Source organism: Gekko japonicus, unplaced genomic scaffold (genome assembly GCF_001447785.1).
Source record: "Gekko japonicus isolate JY-2015 unplaced genomic scaffold, Gekko_japonicus_V1.1 scaffold115, whole genome shotgun sequence".
In the NCBI taxonomy this organism is placed as follows: Eukaryota; Metazoa; Chordata; class Lepidosauria; order Squamata; family Gekkonidae; genus Gekko; species Gekko japonicus.
In genome coordinates, this window is record NW_015163095.1 from 1,649,373 (window position 1) to 1,666,439 (window position 17,067).

The 17,067-nt window shown below is 44.3% G+C and overlaps 1 protein-coding gene across 1 annotated transcript in view; it reads left to right on the forward strand.

Moving 5' to 3' along the window:
* The window catches only part of SZT2 (seizure threshold 2 homolog (mouse)), a 120,463-nt gene that overhangs the window by 46,986 nt on the left and 56,410 nt on the right, over nt 1-17,067 (forward strand). Inside the window, exons 12-26 of the mRNA XM_015406564.1 lie at nt 91-233; nt 359-511; nt 892-1,006; nt 2,151-2,356; nt 3,352-3,576; nt 3,830-3,908; nt 4,388-4,479; nt 4,903-5,071; nt 6,095-6,215; nt 6,298-6,411; nt 6,945-7,142; nt 7,217-7,317; nt 8,027-8,168; nt 8,694-8,810; nt 13,299-13,503. Coding sequence (XP_015262050.1) covers nt 91-233; nt 359-511; nt 892-1,006; nt 2,151-2,356; nt 3,352-3,576; nt 3,830-3,908; nt 4,388-4,479; nt 4,903-5,071; nt 6,095-6,215; nt 6,298-6,411; nt 6,945-7,142; nt 7,217-7,317; nt 8,027-8,168; nt 8,694-8,810; nt 13,299-13,503 — 2,180 coding nt within the window. The remainder of the gene's footprint in view (nt 1-90; nt 234-358; nt 512-891; nt 1,007-2,150; nt 2,357-3,351; nt 3,577-3,829; nt 3,909-4,387; nt 4,480-4,902; nt 5,072-6,094; nt 6,216-6,297; nt 6,412-6,944; nt 7,143-7,216; nt 7,318-8,026; nt 8,169-8,693; nt 8,811-13,298; nt 13,504-17,067) is intronic.

The following is a 17,067-nucleotide window of genomic DNA, read 5'->3' on the forward strand; positions in this document are numbered from 1 at the left end:
TATCGTGGCTCTGCCTTCTGGAGGGGAACGGGGCTTCTCTCCCTCGTAGAGTAAATATAAGGTACTTATGGAGGATTTTGTTTGTTTCAGGTACTGTCGCTGCAGCACAGCAGCTCAGACTCCAGCCACTCACAGTTTGCTGCTTATTGGAAGCCCATCCTTTCCATGGATGCCAATTTCTGGCAGCGGTGGCTGCATATGCACCGCATTGTTATTCTCTTGGAGCATGACATGTACGTGCAGGCTGGGTTGCTGGGGGGGCTCCCGTTGTGGAAACATACACAGAGATCTCACGTGGCAGAGTGCCAAATTCGCTGTGTGTTGTTTTGTTTGTAGTAACTGTTTGGTATATTCACAGGCCAGTTCCAAAGCATTTGCACACCCCAGGCAGCAATGGACGCTATAGCACTATCCAATGCCGCATCTCGCACTCTGCGCTAACTTCTTTGCTCCGTGACTGGAGTAGTTTTGTGTTGGTGGAAGGCTACTCCTATGTCAAGCTCATGTGCAGGTGAGGTCATGAAATGGGTCTGAGCTGCTGCATCCTAAGGCCAGCCCAGAAAGAGGTGGAGTCTGAGGGGAGGGGCTACACTCATGAACTCTCAGCAGTTAGGCGTAGCTTATGCCTGTTGCCACCAAGTCATTGGGACAGTGCTCTGAAGCCATCCTGTTGTTCATCTATGCCATGATTTCATAACTAGAGATCAGCAGACTGCCATTTTGAGAGCACAGAACAATTCCAACCCTGCCCCCACACCACTGACCTAGCCTTTTTCTTTTTTTTAAGAGAGTAGTAGCTCTAGTTTAGAAATTCTTTGTCAGGCCTATATTGAGGCTCATTGCCGTTGTGAGACTATTCCACCTGCTATTGGCTGTTCCTCTGTTCTACAGCTCAGAGGATCTGCTTCCTTTTTCATTTTATGTGGTTCGGATAATTTCCAAAGCCCCCTGCATGGTTCTTCGGCTGGGATTCCCAATTGGGACACTTGCAAAGATCAGGAACAAAGTAAGTACCAGATTTCTTTCCTTGGGTCTTGGTAAGTTTTTTTGTGTTCTTTTTGCTGTCAAGCCACAGCCAATTTATAGCAGCCCCAAATTGTTTTCAGGGCAAGAGATGTTCAGAGGTGGTTTGCCTTTCCCCTGCCTTTGCGTAGCATCCCTGGCGGTCTCCCATCCAAATGCTAACTAGGGCCAATGCTGTTTAGCTTCTGAGCTCTGACAAGGTCGAGCTAGCCTGGGCTATCCAGGCCAGAGCAGTAAGTATCATTGGTGTACACTAAAAGAGAGGAAAAACATATTTATTCAACAAGCATTGTCTGGGTAGGCATCTGTTGGACTGATGTTGAAAGCTTAAGCACTTCCAAAGAGCAAAGCTTCCACCTGGGCCTTTAACTGCCTCTGAATTCATTCTTGGGCTTATAGATTAGACGCTTCACTTCCAGGGTAAGTAACAGTGGAATTAGTACCCAAAACTGGCTGGAATACCTCAACCTCTCCGTTCCCAATGATAGGAAGGCTTTTGGAAGCAAATTTCTTTCAAATTGGCATGGCGTTTCTGAAGCTGATACAGATCTTGCTGGACATGCTGGCAGTTCGTAGGCTCTGAAAGAAACTCCCTTGCAGGGTTGTTGGTCTATTATTTTAAATGATCTCTGATGTGGAAGGTAATACTGCTGGCCAGAGCAAGGTAGTATTGGAGAGATTGTGGGATTGAGTCAGCTAGTGATGAGTTTGTTTATATTTGATTTCTGCAGTCTTTCCTCATAAGCACTTAAAATGGAAGATTTCAAAAAGGAAGTAGAAACCGTGATCCTCTGCCTCACATCAACCCCACAGATCCCCTCTCATCCCTTCCCTTCTCTTACCTGGCAGTGGGCAGGGGGTGGTGGTGGCAGCAACAGAGCATCTTTCTGGAGAACTATGAGCAAACCCTGACGCGAGTGAGAATAAACCCAGGCCAAATGTGGAAGTATCTCAGCTCCCCTCACATTGGGGTGAGGTGTGATGAACTTGTGGGAGCTTTTATTCCAAACTCTCCCAATTTGAATGTTGTTCATTGTGGCCTCTGTAGAGAGAGGTCCTAAGAACAGCTCCCTATCAGTTGTTCTTCATACATAAGAAGTTCTTTTTGTGTATGTTTACTTCAACAGATTGTGGAAGAATTACGAGATCGTATCCTGCAGCTGCGCTTTCCCCACAGAGTTCAGAGTAAGGAGGCCACTCCAAAAGTGAAGAGGAAGGTCCTGGGCAGCAGCTCGCCATCAAAGTCACCTCCTGTGTCTGGGGCCCAACCAACCCTGTCAGACAGGCCTTGCCTTATAGCACTGCACAAGCCTTTGGAGAAGCTCCTCATCAGGTAGCAGGGATGGGGCATATATATTTGTTTACATCCAAAGAGCATTCATTCCTGAGAGGTTTACTGGGTCTGCAGCAGGCAAGCTTTGGGGTGAAGCAATAAATGCAGACATGGGTGTGCTGAATGTCAGAATTTTTTTGCAGGTTGAGGCTTCTGGAACTTGTGAGTGTTGCTGCCAGAGGCAGTAAACAGCATGTATTTTGTCAGCCAAGGACCCTGGCTTTTTAAGAAAGCAAAGGTCAAAAGGATGATTTCAGAGGAAAAGCAGACCAAGGAGTTGTCACAGAGTTGTCTTCTATTACTCATACAGCTCCTTCTCCCTGTTTTATATTTACTATTCTTTGTCCTACTGGTGCCTCAATCCTAGTGTTTGTGTTCTGCACTTTTTCCCTTTCTACGCTTGCATTTTACTGCTCCTGTTTCCCCCCCTCCCTTTTAAAACCCTAAATTCTTTCTGGAATTTAAGAAACAGAACTAATTCTTGAAATAAGTTTTGGGTTTTTGGGTGCTTTTTTTTTTGCTTTCAAGTCACAGCAAACTTATGGTGACCCTGAAGGGTTTTCAAGGCAAGAGATGTTCAGAGGTGGTTTGCCATTGTCTGCCTCTTTGTCATGACCTTGGAATTCCTTGGTGGCCTCCCATCCAAATACTGACCAGGACTGACCTTGCTTAACTTCCAAGATCTGACAAGGTTGGACTAGGCTGGGCTATCCAGGTCAGGGGAAGTATTAATTTCTGGAAGCAGAATTTACATTGTCTTAATGTAGGATTTAATTGCTTCTGGTATATCTGCCAGTCTGCTCATAGTCCTTTTCCTGCACAGTAGGATTAGTATGGCTTGTGTGATGGATGGAGCTGAAGCTTAGAAGACACAGAGGTGGCCTACCAGCCCCTCAAAGTGTGGTTCATGGACAGCAGCAGTGACCAACCTAGAGTACAGAAAGCTGTGCGGCAGATTTGCTTTCTCATTTTTGCTGCTTTCTCTCTCTGTCCAGATACGAGAAGCTACCCTCTGACTATCGTGTTCCATGCCTTTTACCACTGGAGAATCCCCCCATGTCAGGCCCGCTTACCATGGTAGCTAACCGTACAGCTTCCTCCACCTTGGCCTCCTTGTCTCGCTATTTCTATCACCAGCGCTGGATCTGGTGTGTGCAGTCAGGGCTGGTACCTGCCTTGCCCATCACAGCTGTGGCACAGTTGCTGTCCACTCTAACAGAGTAAGTGCACGTCTCATCTGCAGGGCCCAAAGGGGGCCTGCAAAAGTACTTGTGATGTGATGTTAAAGACAGTTTGGTTGTATATGGGTCATTTTTGTATGAGAGTGAGTCAGTTACCGTTGCTAGCATAGGATAGATTGGTGTAAAGATGCAACTGTGTTTTCAGTAATGGAGGGAGGAAATAGGGAATATTGAAATGTCAAGCACTGCAGTGGGTGCGCAGTAATTACCACTGTTCTCTTCCAATTTGCAGAGTTCGTCTGTCTGAGGGCTTTCATTTTGCATCCAGTGGTGATGGGATTATCAACATGGTGTTGGAGTTCCCTATGCGGGTAAATCTTTTGTTTGATAACTGGCTCTGAAAATGCAGTATTATCATATTCCCAAGCAAAAGCACATCTCCCAGAGGTTTTTGTTGTTCAGTCGCACAGTCGAGTCCGACCCCATGGACCAGATCACGCCAGGCTCTCCTGTCTTCCGCCGTTCTCTGAAGTTTGCTCAGTTTCATGTTCGTTGCATCGGTGATACTGTCTAACCATCTCATCCTTTGCTGTCCCCTTCTTCTTTGACCTTCTATCTTTCCCAGCATCAGTGTAGATACAGAAAAAACACATGCTAGATCTGTTCTTGACTTACCTCACTGGCTCTGGCCAGTAAAACATGTTGAGCCATGGAGTTGTATCTGGTGCAGCAAGGTGGCTGCAAGTCGTAGTGCTTGGCTGCTTCTCTCCTTGCGTTTAGAGTGCAGGATGGTGCCTTGGAATAAAGGTAATAGGGTAGTAGAAAAGGCTCACATTCTTTTCTTCCACAGAGCAATTCCTCAAGAGACCATGGCAGTGAGACGCTCACTTGCATTGTCCAATATGTGCTATTTCCACCACATTCAACTTCTACTAAAGACAGGTAAGGGGAGGGAATCCCATCAGGGGAATCCAGGAAGGGATCCTGCCACTGCAGGCAGGAAAAGGGACTCATGAATGCTATTGGAGTTTGGGTGTAGTAAACACTAAGGCTTTGGGGAGCAGTAAGGGTCATTGTGGTGGAGCACTCAGGCATGATCTGGCCATGCTTGGTTGTGGAAAGTGCCTTCAGGTCACAGCCAATGTATGGCAACCTCCTAGGGTTTTCGAAGCAAGAGAGAGACCTTCAGAGGTTGTTTGCCATTGCTTCCCTACATGTAGGAACCCTAGACTTCCTTGGTGGTCTCCCATCCAAGTACCACCAGAGCTGACTCTGCTCAGCTTCTGAGATCTGACGAGATCAGGTGAGCCTGGGCCATCCATTTCAGGCCCTGGCCATGCTTACATTATCTCATTTGCCTTCAAGTTTCTCCACAGATGATGACAATGACACAGAGGTAGAGGCCATTGAGGTGGACATGGAGCTGAACCTTGTCACAGAGTGCTGGGTGGAGCCACAGAGCGGCTATGTGGATAGTTCATCAGACAGCTGGCAGCACCTGCATGGCCTGTCTTACCAGAAAATCCCCAAAGCGGTATGTTTCTGTGGTAGGGGAAGTATAGGGGACGTGGAACCCCTGGGATCATTGCCTTGAAGGCCAGGGGAAGGGAGTCTTGTCAACATGCTGTTTGGGTAGGGAGCCTTTGCTATGACAACCAGCACAGCTCAAGTAACTGTTGCTGTAATAACCACTTACCTTATCTCCCCACATCTTGACCATATCTGGTATCTTGGGTGTCTTATTTGAAAATGGATGGATTCCATAGTTATATGGCTAACAATTGTATAGTTGGGCACAGTTTGCCTCATAGCTCTATGCCTTGAGTGCCATTTGACATACTAGAGCCATTTTGACCTACTTGTAGCCAAGTTGGCCAGCCTTGTTGTAGTGGCACTTGCAGAAGACCATTGTAATTCGAGGAGCAGTTTCTCCATCTGTACCCAAGATGCCCTGTGGGTCAGACCTGAAGAGGTTATAGGCACTGAAGATACACTCTCAAAAACATGTTTTCTTCCTTATTATTCACATATCTCTTGTTATTGCACTTTGGGAATGGGTTTTCATGTTAAGCTGATGGACCTCATATTGGAATATAAGGAGTATCTGTATTGGACACTTGCTGCCCCACACTGTTTATCAGTTGAACTTGGGATGTATTGCTTCCCTCCAAGGTCAGTTATGGGGAAAGCATGCACATATGCACACAAATGAAAATTATGTTATCCTAAAATAGTATAAAAGTCCCTGGCAACCATCCTATTATTGAACCTCTACTCAGGCTGGACCCCAGAGCAGTGCTGGGTAAACCAGCCATTCATAGGAGTCCACCTGCTGTCATTCTTCAGGGTTCCCAGTCAGCAGAAGGGGTGTAAGGGTTTATTCTTTGTTTGTTGTGACCTCTTGGTTTCCTTTCTGTACATTACCAGAGAGATCTCAATTAAACTGTCTGTTTTCCTTCACCACTTGCATGCTTATTGCCTTTGCATCCCTCAGTGAAAAAGAACCTTTTGCCTCTTGGCACTACACTTGTGTCTTAACTTCAGGTCTGTATTCCAGCTTTTCCCCCGAGACCTGATGTGCATCCATACCATCCTTGCCTTTGAGTACATCAGCCAGCTGTGCCAGAATAAGGACTGGATCTTCCCAGCATGTGACCCCAAGGCTACTGCCACCGAAGGTGATTCTGCTAGCAAGTGCTTTCCTAGATGGTCTGTGCCTGTGGGGCCTAGCTGGGTTTACAGTCCTGGTTCTTGTTACAGGTCGTGACACTGGAAGTGGTTCCCGTGTACATGAGATTCCTTTCCAGTTTGACCTCATGAAGCTGCTCCCCAAATGTCAGCAGATTGAAATGTTCTTCCTGATGCTGACAGGAGGCAAGTGTTTCTTATCTTTGAAGCTTTTTGCTGACACAACCTGAGGAGGGGGCATAGAGGGAGAAGGCCATGGCTGACTCAGCTCCAGAGCATCTGATCTTAGTCCAGAAGTCAATTTTCAGCACTGCTTCTAATTTCTGGAATTTGTAAAACAGTAATAAATAAGATGATGTGCAATGTAGAATTTGCACTTCTCACTCCTGAAGTTTCTTCCGTGTTAAGGTGCAAGGCTTCCGGCTCACAGAGTACAAGAGTCCTAGTACATCTCTTTTAGAAACTAATTTCTTCTCATGGCTATCACTGGGTATGGTAGGGGGAGTGCAGACAAAGGAGGAGAGATGCTCTTAGTTCTAATGGTTCTCTCCATAAAGGCATTTCTCTTGTTTTCAGCTGATCTGGGAGGAGATAGGGTGAATGCAGTTGCTTTCCTCAGCCCTGTGGGGTTTCCAGGTAGCTGAACTGTGGGTAGGTGTTTTGAGCTGAAACACCAGAGAATTGTTTTACTCATGCTGGTGACTTCTGTTCTGTAGCAGAGGATGATGGGATCACAAAGGACTCTTCTTTCCTGCCTAATGAAATGCTTCTCAGCCTCTTTCATGGCTGCCTCCAGCATGACCTCAGCGACAGGGAAATTACGTTGTCGGGCAGAGACCATGTAACTTTCATGGAGCAGGTGCTACAGAGGGACCGAGATGGCCACCCTCCTCCATTTAAGCTCCCAGTGATCCAAGGTAAGAGGAGCACACGAACTGGTGCCTGCCTTGCTTCATTCCTCTGATCTCTGACCTCCTTGTTTCCCTTCCAGCAGAACCGAAAGCCCCCATGTCCTTGGAGCAGCAGGATCCAACTGGCCCTTACCACTCTGTTGGCAACAAGGACACGGCCACTTCCACAAATGCCCAGCAGGTACAGCAGCCTTGTGAGCTCAGTATTACATTGCCAAAGGTGCCATAAACCCCCGAGATGTGGCATCTTCCATGTTCTGTATTCAGGAAACTGCCATTCTTCTGCAGTGGAGAGGTTTACTTCTCCCACTCTGCCTCAGAGGAGTTATCTAATGCCTGAAGAGAGGTGGCCTTATGTCACATGGGCACCAATGAGACATTTTCCAAAGGCTTGGTCTGCGGCAGATACTGTGTGCAGAAGCCTGGCTACTTATTTCCCTGGAGGGTGGAATGGAAATACATCCTTACACTGGCTGAAAGGGAGCTTCAGATCTTCCTTGGTGTTGCAGTTCTGTTTCTATAATTGTGTTTGAATCCAAGACTGTGTTCGGATCCAGACTTAGTTTTCTAATAGCAGAATGGTAGTTGCCTGTTTCCCCCCTCCCACTGTAGCCCACTGATTTCCATGAAATGCTGCTCCTGTGGGATAGGGGGTCCTAAGGAATGAAATTGGGTGGGAACTGGGAATGCTGCTCCTGTGGGATAGGGGATCCTAAGGAATGATATTGGGAAATCTGCAGTCTCCATCAATTGCCCTGCAGTGGGAAGGGGCAATTGATGGAAATTGCAGATTTAGCTCCAATCCTTTCATTGTTTCATCGGGATGGGGAACTGGGCCACAGTATCAGAAAGCCCCATGGCATGATAAAATTGGATTTGCTCTGTCTTAGACTTCAAACAATATGGAGGGGTCAGGCGATGATATCTCACCAGCAGGTGTGTCTGAAAACCTCTTCCCCCAGTGGCGATGCTATGCTAAACTGGCCAATCCACAGCATCTTTTCCTCATCTTTCTCCCAGCTACATTCTCAGGTAAGGGAACTGGACAGCTGCCAGAAGAAAAGGAGATCCCTGATCCTCATACAATACAGTAGTAGGCCAGATACAGAAGAAATCATTGTGCCAAAGAAATGAAAGTTGAATCCTGCCACTGGTGCAAACCATACAAATTAAGCCACTTTGCATATATTTGCTTACTTTGCATAAATTATTCTGAGATTTCATCAAGTATGGAAACTTAATTTAAAAAATAGAGCCAGATGCTGAACAGTTAACCCAGCGCTGCATTCTATCCTCATGTAGTTCTGTCTAAGCTGATTGCAGTATTTGATATGAATGTAATTGAGTGTGATCACAGCACATTAATTCTCGATGTCCAATTTAAGAAATGTCTTCTTTGTGCTACAAAATCCACAGCTGCACAACTAAGTGAGTTTCCCACGGATCCAAGGCACCCCTCCTCCCGGTCTGTGCTGTGCATTAGCAGTGAGAAGAGGGAAAGAAGGGATATATACCGAATCCTACATGGTAGCCCTGTACTCCAATTTTCTTTTCCAGACATACAGAGATTGATAGCTTATGAGTCAGAAAACGCTGAATCAACACCTTCCGAAGGAGAACAGGAGCTGGAGGCGGCAGGGTCACTTCCAACTGTCAGTGTCACACCAGCCAATGGTATTGATCTTGCTTCTGCAGCACAACTAGTCTCTTGTGCTTAGGATCTTGGGTGGGGGTGTTTGGTTTTCGGCTGTGATATGCACGGGCTCTGTAGGCAGGGGAACAGTGATTTTCTCTCACCAGTAAGGGAGCAGCCCATAACAGTGGGACTGTGCAAGAGAATGCAGCTTCCAGGCAGGTATGGGCACTCACACCTCTTGGTGGGGCAGGTGGCATCCATCTGTATACAAAGGAAAAAGAAATCCTATCTGAGACTGATTCTTTTGCCTGCTTTGCTCTCACAGTGAGGCCTCCTCCATGCAACTTTGCATGGGCTCAAAGTCTTGTCTGAACTGTGCTGCAGTCCTTGAAAAGTAGGCACACTTGTGTAGTTTGCACCCCAAAAGTTCCATAGTCCTTTCAGATATTGTGCTGGCTTGCTAACTAAGCACGGATAGCTACTTTGCATGGCTTGCAGCAGTTTCATTGAGGTTCTAGACCCATGCAAAATTGTACAGGGGAGGCTCTTTGCCTCACCGTTTAAATTGGGCCACAATCTTCCCTGTAGAAAATTGCACTCTCTAGTCCTGCCTTCACACTGACACAGTTACTAGGCAAGGAAACAAGCAAGCCTACACATGCTCTGCTGCCTAGCAGCACTTCCAAAAAGGCATAGCACACATGCTCTTCTCTCTGCTGCTGCTTTCTACTTCCTTGGAGGATCAGTCATCTTTCTGAGTTTGTTTCTGAAGTTCTATCTGTGCTGGTCTCTTCTCTTGACTACCCTTCAGTCTGCCTTGTTTTTTCGCATGCTGTTTTCACATGTTATTATCTGTTTGAGTTAACGTTTATAGTTATAGGGCAAGATTTCGCACTTCAGGCTATGCACACAGCTTTCGGAGTCCCAGAACTAAGGAGGGGCTATTCCGAAGGCGCCAACAGGAAGGGGAAAAACTTCTTCCTGCCTCCCTATTGGCACGGTGGGAATAACCCATGCAGATGTCCTCCTTTACTCAGAGGAGAAGGACCCCTCACGGTAAGTGACCACTAAAAGTTCCATAGTCCTTTCAGATATTGTGCTGGCTTGCTAACTAAGCACGGATAGCTACTTTGCATGGCTTGCAGCAGTTTCATTGAGGTTCTAGACCCATGCAAAATTGTACAGGGGAGGCTCTTTGCCTCACCGTTTAAATTGGGCCACAATCTTCCCTGTAGAAAATTGCACTCTCTAGTCCTGCCTTCACACTGACACAGTTACTAGGCAAGGAAACAAGCAAGCCTACACATGCTCTGCTGCCTAGCAGCACTTCCAAAAAGGCATAGCACACATGCTCTTCTCTCTGCTGCTGCTTTCTACTTCCTTGGAGGATCAGGTGAGAGAACAGCTTTGCAAATCAGTCACCAGATAGTAATTTTTTTTAAAAAAGCTGTCTAGGGGGTGAATATTTTCTCCCTCTCTGCTGCTGCTTTCTCTTCCTGCCATCTCAACACAGCTACATTTAGCTGCATACAAAAGGGACCAGGAAAGACAAGCTGCTGGTAGAAACCAAGAGAGAGAGAGCTGCAAGTATTTGGACAGGGGGCTGCTGCAACCTACCTGTGAGTCATATGATATGGAAACCTGCTTTAGACTTGCAATTTGCAGAGCAAAAGGCAGTATCTTATGAATCTGTGGCCTTGAAAGGGCAGCTCATATGGAGTGGTAGAGGAAACATCGCACAAGTTATTCAGCCAAAGATTTCGGTGTCATGTGCTTGTAGAAAATGAGTGTCTACAAGAAAAAGCTGAATTTGAATGAGCAAGTTATGTTACTTTTTTGCAGAGCGTTTGTATGGCACTGCTGCTTCTATTTCTAGCACCCTCTTTTTGTAAAAATAGGATGCAGAAAAGAACAGACCGAATCCATACTATAACCTGTAGCTTCAGAGGTTGGGCAGCAGATTTCATTTTGAATTATCAGAGTTAATGAATTGTCATCTAGATAGGCTTTTTGACACTTGTTGAAACTTGGCACCTGAAAAATACCGAAGTGCCCTTGAAGAAAGCAAATGTAGGGAGAGAGTAAATATCCAGGAGAACGTACAGATTTCAAACGAGGAGAGCTATTGTGACAGATGGTGAAAAAAAGCTGCCAGGCCGTATTTAAAATGTTTATCATGCCCTCAATCAAAATATTACTGTAGCAGTTTAAACATTTAAAACAGGACAATAAAAATCATGTCATAAAAATGACCCTCTAAGATATGAAGCAGCAAAGCATCTACAATTCCAACAGCAGCGTAGAAAATGCGGTCAAACAGAATAAAACCAATAGAACATTAAAAGTAGCGTGATCCAAATATGGGTTCTTGTGTGCCCCGGTCCAATTAAGCACACAGGTGAGGTTTCATTTAAAACAGCTGGAGCAAGCTTTAAAGAATTACGGGAAGGCCTATCAAAACAGCCAAGGGGGTTAGCTTTTATAGTTGCAATAAACAGTTCCTTTCAAGCATGCTCAGTACAATTCTGACACCTTAGTGATGAGAGCATCACATATATGGTTTCTCTCCCTTGTTTTAGACTATTCACAAACTCCCATTGTTCTCTTATCTACCCCTATGCTTTGCTAACAGATGTTACTGTGGTCTTCTGTGGCCTTCAGAATAGCTACTACAGAACAATGGCTTCAGTTTTCCCAGCATGTTTCCATCTACAGGTCCATTCTATTCCCACATGCCTCCTAGTCTTCTTTCATGTCAGCAGGCCTAATAATAATAATATACTATTGTCATTGTACATAGTACAACGAAATTAAAGGTGCAATCATTCGGTGATCTACAACCATACTCATACACTCACACAACCATTCACAACCATCCCATAACTCCCTTAAGGTTCACATTGCAACTTAAACCACCAATGTCACCCAAATTCCAATTTCATACAGCATTTAAAGCAATAATAGCTCTCGAATAAAAACTATTTTTAATCTGTTTGTCCTTGTTTTAATTGTCCTATATCTTCTACCCGAAGGCAGCAGTTCAAACAGGGAGTGTTCAGGGTGTGACAAATCCTGCAGAATGTTCTTTGCTTTTTTCAAGTATTGAGAACTATACAATTCCTCCAGGAACGGGAGAGGACAGCCAATAATCTTCTGGGCTGTGATGATAACTCTCTGGAGTGCTGAAACAGCTTTAAAATTAAAATTGTAATAGTATTGCTCATCAGCAGCCAAAAATCTTTGCAACTGAAGCAGGAAATAATAATTTTTTGTTTTAAAGTAGCAAAGCTATGTTTTTACTTTACTGTTTTAGTAAATTTGCCACCAGGCTGAAGGGTGGGCATTCTTAGGGTTACCAATCTCCTGGTGATGGCTGGAGACTGATCTCCAGACAAGAGAATTCGGTTTCCCGTGAGAACATGGCAGCTTTGGATGGTGAATTCAATGGCATTGTAGCCTGCTGAGGTCCCTCCCCTTCCAAACCCTGCCCTCCCCAGACTCTACCCCAAAAGTCTCCAGGAGTTTCCCAACCCAGAACTGGCAGCACTGGCCGTTCTGCATTTTGGGGTGCCTCCGCTGAAATGGCCATGCTTTTTGTATTGATTCCCTATGCCTCCTATAAAGGAGGAGGGCATAGGAGGGTTGCAAAGAATTATTTCAACAGATGAGTAGGTGTATGTGGAAAGAAGTAGTTCTTTACTGAGGTACCTTGATCCCGAGCTGCTTGGTGCTATAAATATCATAACCAGCCCAGAAACAAAAGGCAGCCTGTATAGTTGTCTTAAGACTGGCAAGATGTGTTCTTCAAATAAGGGGACCTAGCGCTGTAGTTTGCACCAGCCAAAGTTTATTAACTGTATTTATGCCATCGGACAATTATACTGCAGTGTGCTGAAAAGCTGCCTAGACCCAGACGCAAGGCAGATGGCTACAAGATGAAATATGCAGCACTGCAGTGTGTTTCTGAGCATGCCTAAAACAAAACTAAACTGTTGGAAGCTCATAAGGCAAATTATGTCTTTTCGTCATGGCCTCAACAATATCCTGTTATTTTAATGTGAACTTTCTCCTGGATGACTTTTTGCGTTCCTTTATTTTTAAAATGTTTGTTGATTGCTTTACTATTGTTATCTCAGGCTATCTCATAAGCTTCATGTTGACGTATACATGGGAACAATGGACCCTAACCCTATCTACTCACTTTGTCCTTTTATCAGTGCTCTCATGATGAGGTAGTTGAGACTCTGACAGAGTGATAGACAGGACTGTTCAGAGAAGATGGACAGGATGACACCCCTGCATGTGCTAGTCTTGTACTCATTCCTCATTAAGCAACAGAGCATGGAGTTGGTGTATGCTACATAATAGCAGGGGGAGCACAGTTAAATACGGTGCTAGAGGTTGGGGAAAAGGGGACATGAAAACAACACTGCTCTGAAGCAATGCTGAGTGTGGTGGTGTACTGAACCAGGTGGTTGCCAAGTATGAGAGACCTGCTCATTTCCCGTGGGGTATCTCATCTACAGAAATTGGCCATGAGACTGCAGATCCCGATGCTACACCAAGAAGAGAAGCACGTATCTCCTTCAGCCGCCAGGTGTCTCAGCCTGACATCAGTGAGAGCTGCCGAGTCCGCTGCCCTGTCTATGTCTACAGCTGCTCCTTGGAGCTGCTACGGGAGCAGATGATCACTCCCAAGCCAGATAAGCCTCTGCGAGATATCTTTTTCAGGTAAGCTTCTACTGTAAGACGCAGGAAGCTCAGCTGCACCTCTGCATATATTGAGCAATTCTTGCTCCATGATACAGTCCCTTGTTCCTTGATACCACCCCTATCACCAGGCCTGTCGCTCCTGCGGGGCCCACAGGACCTGGCCCCCTAGTAGTTTTTAAGGGACCCCTTCCTAAGCCTTGGCTCCCCTTCCCCATCTGGGCCCCCTCCCCCCATTGCCTGTCAGTCTGTTGGCAGGGAGCATGAGGCACTGATTTCAGAGGTGGTGGAGATATTTGGCGTCTTACACATATGGGGGGAAAAGACTACACATACTTTTCAGCAGTACATAACATTCATACGAGGATCGACTTCATCCTTCTGTCACCATCATTACTAAATAATGTTTCTTCATCCAACATAGAACCCTTGAAATGGTCTGACCATGCGTGGTTAAATTGTGAATTATCCCACTTTGATTTGAGTAAAAAACACAGACAGTGGACACTGAACACTTCTTTGTTGGAAAACCAATCATTCAGGGAGGAAGTAGAAGAGGAAATTAAAAATTATTTTGACGCCAACACACGAGACGATATTTCTCCTAGCGTGACTTGGGATGCTCTGAAGCCAGTGATTAGAGGAATCATCATATCCAAAGCATCATTCCTGAAAAAACAGAAACAAAAATTAGAACAAGATATAACAAATAAAATCAATGCACTAGATAGTCAACACAAACAAACAGGGTCAAAACATACTTTACAAGAACTAAACACAGAAAAGAGAAGCCTAGCCCTCTTAGAGACTTCCAAAATTACGAAACGTCTTCGGACAGCGCTGGCTCTTCGGCTTTGAAACGGAGATGAGCACCGCAACCCTAGAGTCGGACTCGACTGGCTTTCGAGCAAGGGAACCTTTACCTTTACCTTTTTACTATTCACAAAACAAAAATACTGGATAAAATCTCCACGTACACTTCGATTACTTGTATACAAAATTAAAGAACAGGCACTGTCAAAAAACATCAAAGCCATCAAAACTTTACAGGGGGAAATTACTACTAATACAGAAAAAAATCATACATAGATTTGAAGAATATAACACACAGTTATACACAGCCACTCCAGTAAATGAGAAAGTATTTCAAGAAGAGATCCTAAAATTTCCCGTTCCAGAGAAACTGAAAGAACAACATAAATCTTTTTTAGACAGTCCTATTATAGACAATGAAATTTTAGACTCCATTAAAGCGCTCAAAACCAATAAAACACCGGGACCTGATGGATTCCCAGCAGAATTCTTTAAAACAGTTGCATCACATCTAGTGAAACCACTCACAGAGGCTTTCAATCATGTGCTGGAAACAGGCTCCATCCCATCTTCATGGCATCTGGCGACAACAGTTGTTCTTCCACAGAAGGATAGGGATCCACAACAGCCCAGTTCTTACCGACCCATTTCTTTACTAAATCAGGACCAAAATTTTTTTACGTCAATCCTAGCTAAAAGAATAAATACTTTTATTTCTGAGTATATACACCCAAATCGAGTAGGATTTATACCCACAAGAGATCTGGCAGACAATACCTTTAAAACCCTAAATTTATTAAGACACTGCACACATGCTAAAATACCAACAGCCTTTCTCACCCTAGATTTGGAGAAGGCATTTGACACTGTGCAATTTCCTTACCTATTTACAATCCTTCAAAATATGGGATTTGGAATTAAAGTCTTAACAGCATTAAAAAGTCTCTATTCTAACCCCAGCACCAACATAAAGATTAATAGTTCTATTTCCAACACAAACTAAGCCAAGGCACTAGACAAGGCTGCCCGCTTTCCCCAATATTGTTCGCCCTGGCAATAGAACCCCTGGCAAATGCAATTAGATCTAAAACCACAATCACAGGCATTAACTTAAAGGGAAAGAAATATAAATTGCCGTTATTCGCCGGTGACATGCCACTGTACGTAACAAATCCTGAGACGACGATTGGTCACTTACCGTAAGGGGTCCTTCTCCTCTGAAGACTCCTTTCAAAAAGTATCTGGCCTTGGGATAAATAAATCTAAATCACAAGTTCTTCCCATTCATATCAGCAAAAAAGATCAAGGAATTCTGAAGGAAAAATTTGATTTTGGTTGGGTCACTACGTACCTTCACTACTTGGGAATAAATATTCCTATAGACCTTTCCAAACTAATAAAGGTTAACCATCACAACATACATACGCTCTGATATCCTTAAATGGAATAAATTAAATCTTTCATGGATAGAGAGATTTCATCTTATAAAAGCGTTTATTTTACCGAAATTTCTGTTTCTATTTAGAACAATACCCATAAATATCCCTCTTTATGTATTGAAAAACTGGCAGGCAACGCTCAGAAACTTTTTATGGGCGGGGAAAAAACCAAGAGTAGGCCACCAAATTTTGAGACGACGTAAAAATCAGGGAGGTTACGGTTTACCAGATCTTATAGGCTATTATAAAGCCACATTATTTACTAACATAGTCAAGATGCAACGCATGGATCCTGTGCCTGAATGGACGCAACTTTGCTCAGATCTACTTAATTCCTCCACAGTAGAAGCCTTAATCTGGGATAATGTTTCCCTCTCTACCTCTGGGGCGAGGGACAACATATTCCTTTTTCCTTCTATCAATATGTGGAGAACTTGCAGTAAAACCCTCCTTCCAAACAGATCCAGACACTCTACTTTCATCTACCAACCATGGTTCTCAGAACATGTCCATCCCAGTATTCTGTGTAAATGGAAGGAAGCCCAACTATTCCGGTATTGTGATATTTTAAATGTTAGAGGTCTTCTTTCCAAAACATAAATGGAAAGAAAGCTGGGCCAACCCATACCTTGGTTCCTATATTTGCAGCTCCAGCATGTAGCAAGCCAAATGAATCTCAAATCAATAATTACATGTCCACAAACAAAACTGGAATTTATAATCAAAACGATTAATAAACAGAACAGAGGCATGATATCTGCAATTTATGATCTAATGCTAATGGAAAATAATCCTAAAACCCTCTCTTATCAGTCTGTACGGCAACAGGATTGTGACCTCGTTATTGATGATGTTGCATGGAACAAAATCTGGACAAATAGAGGTAACACTCCACGCTCTCTACCAATGGATCTTCACAAATTCAAAATATTAACTAGATGGTATTTGACACCCCAGAGACTGTCTCGCATGTCTTCTAGACAAAAAGGAAGGGACTTTTGCCCATTGTTTTTGGGAATGTGAGAAAATTCAGACATTTTGGGTGGAAGTTCTAAAACACATCAAAATAATCCTAGATATTGAGGTTCCCCTGAAGCCAGAATACTTATTCTTAGGTTTATGGCCCCAAGAAATAGCCCAACACCATCACAAAGAAATACTAGATGTAATGCTATACGCAGCCAGACTTTCCATAGCTTCATACTGGAAAGACCCCTCTCCACCAAATATCTAAACATGGCACAAAAAACTATGGGATCAATTCATTATGGAAAGTATCACAGATAAACATAATAGAAACAGTAGAACTCCTGTTAATTCTAGATTCAATGCT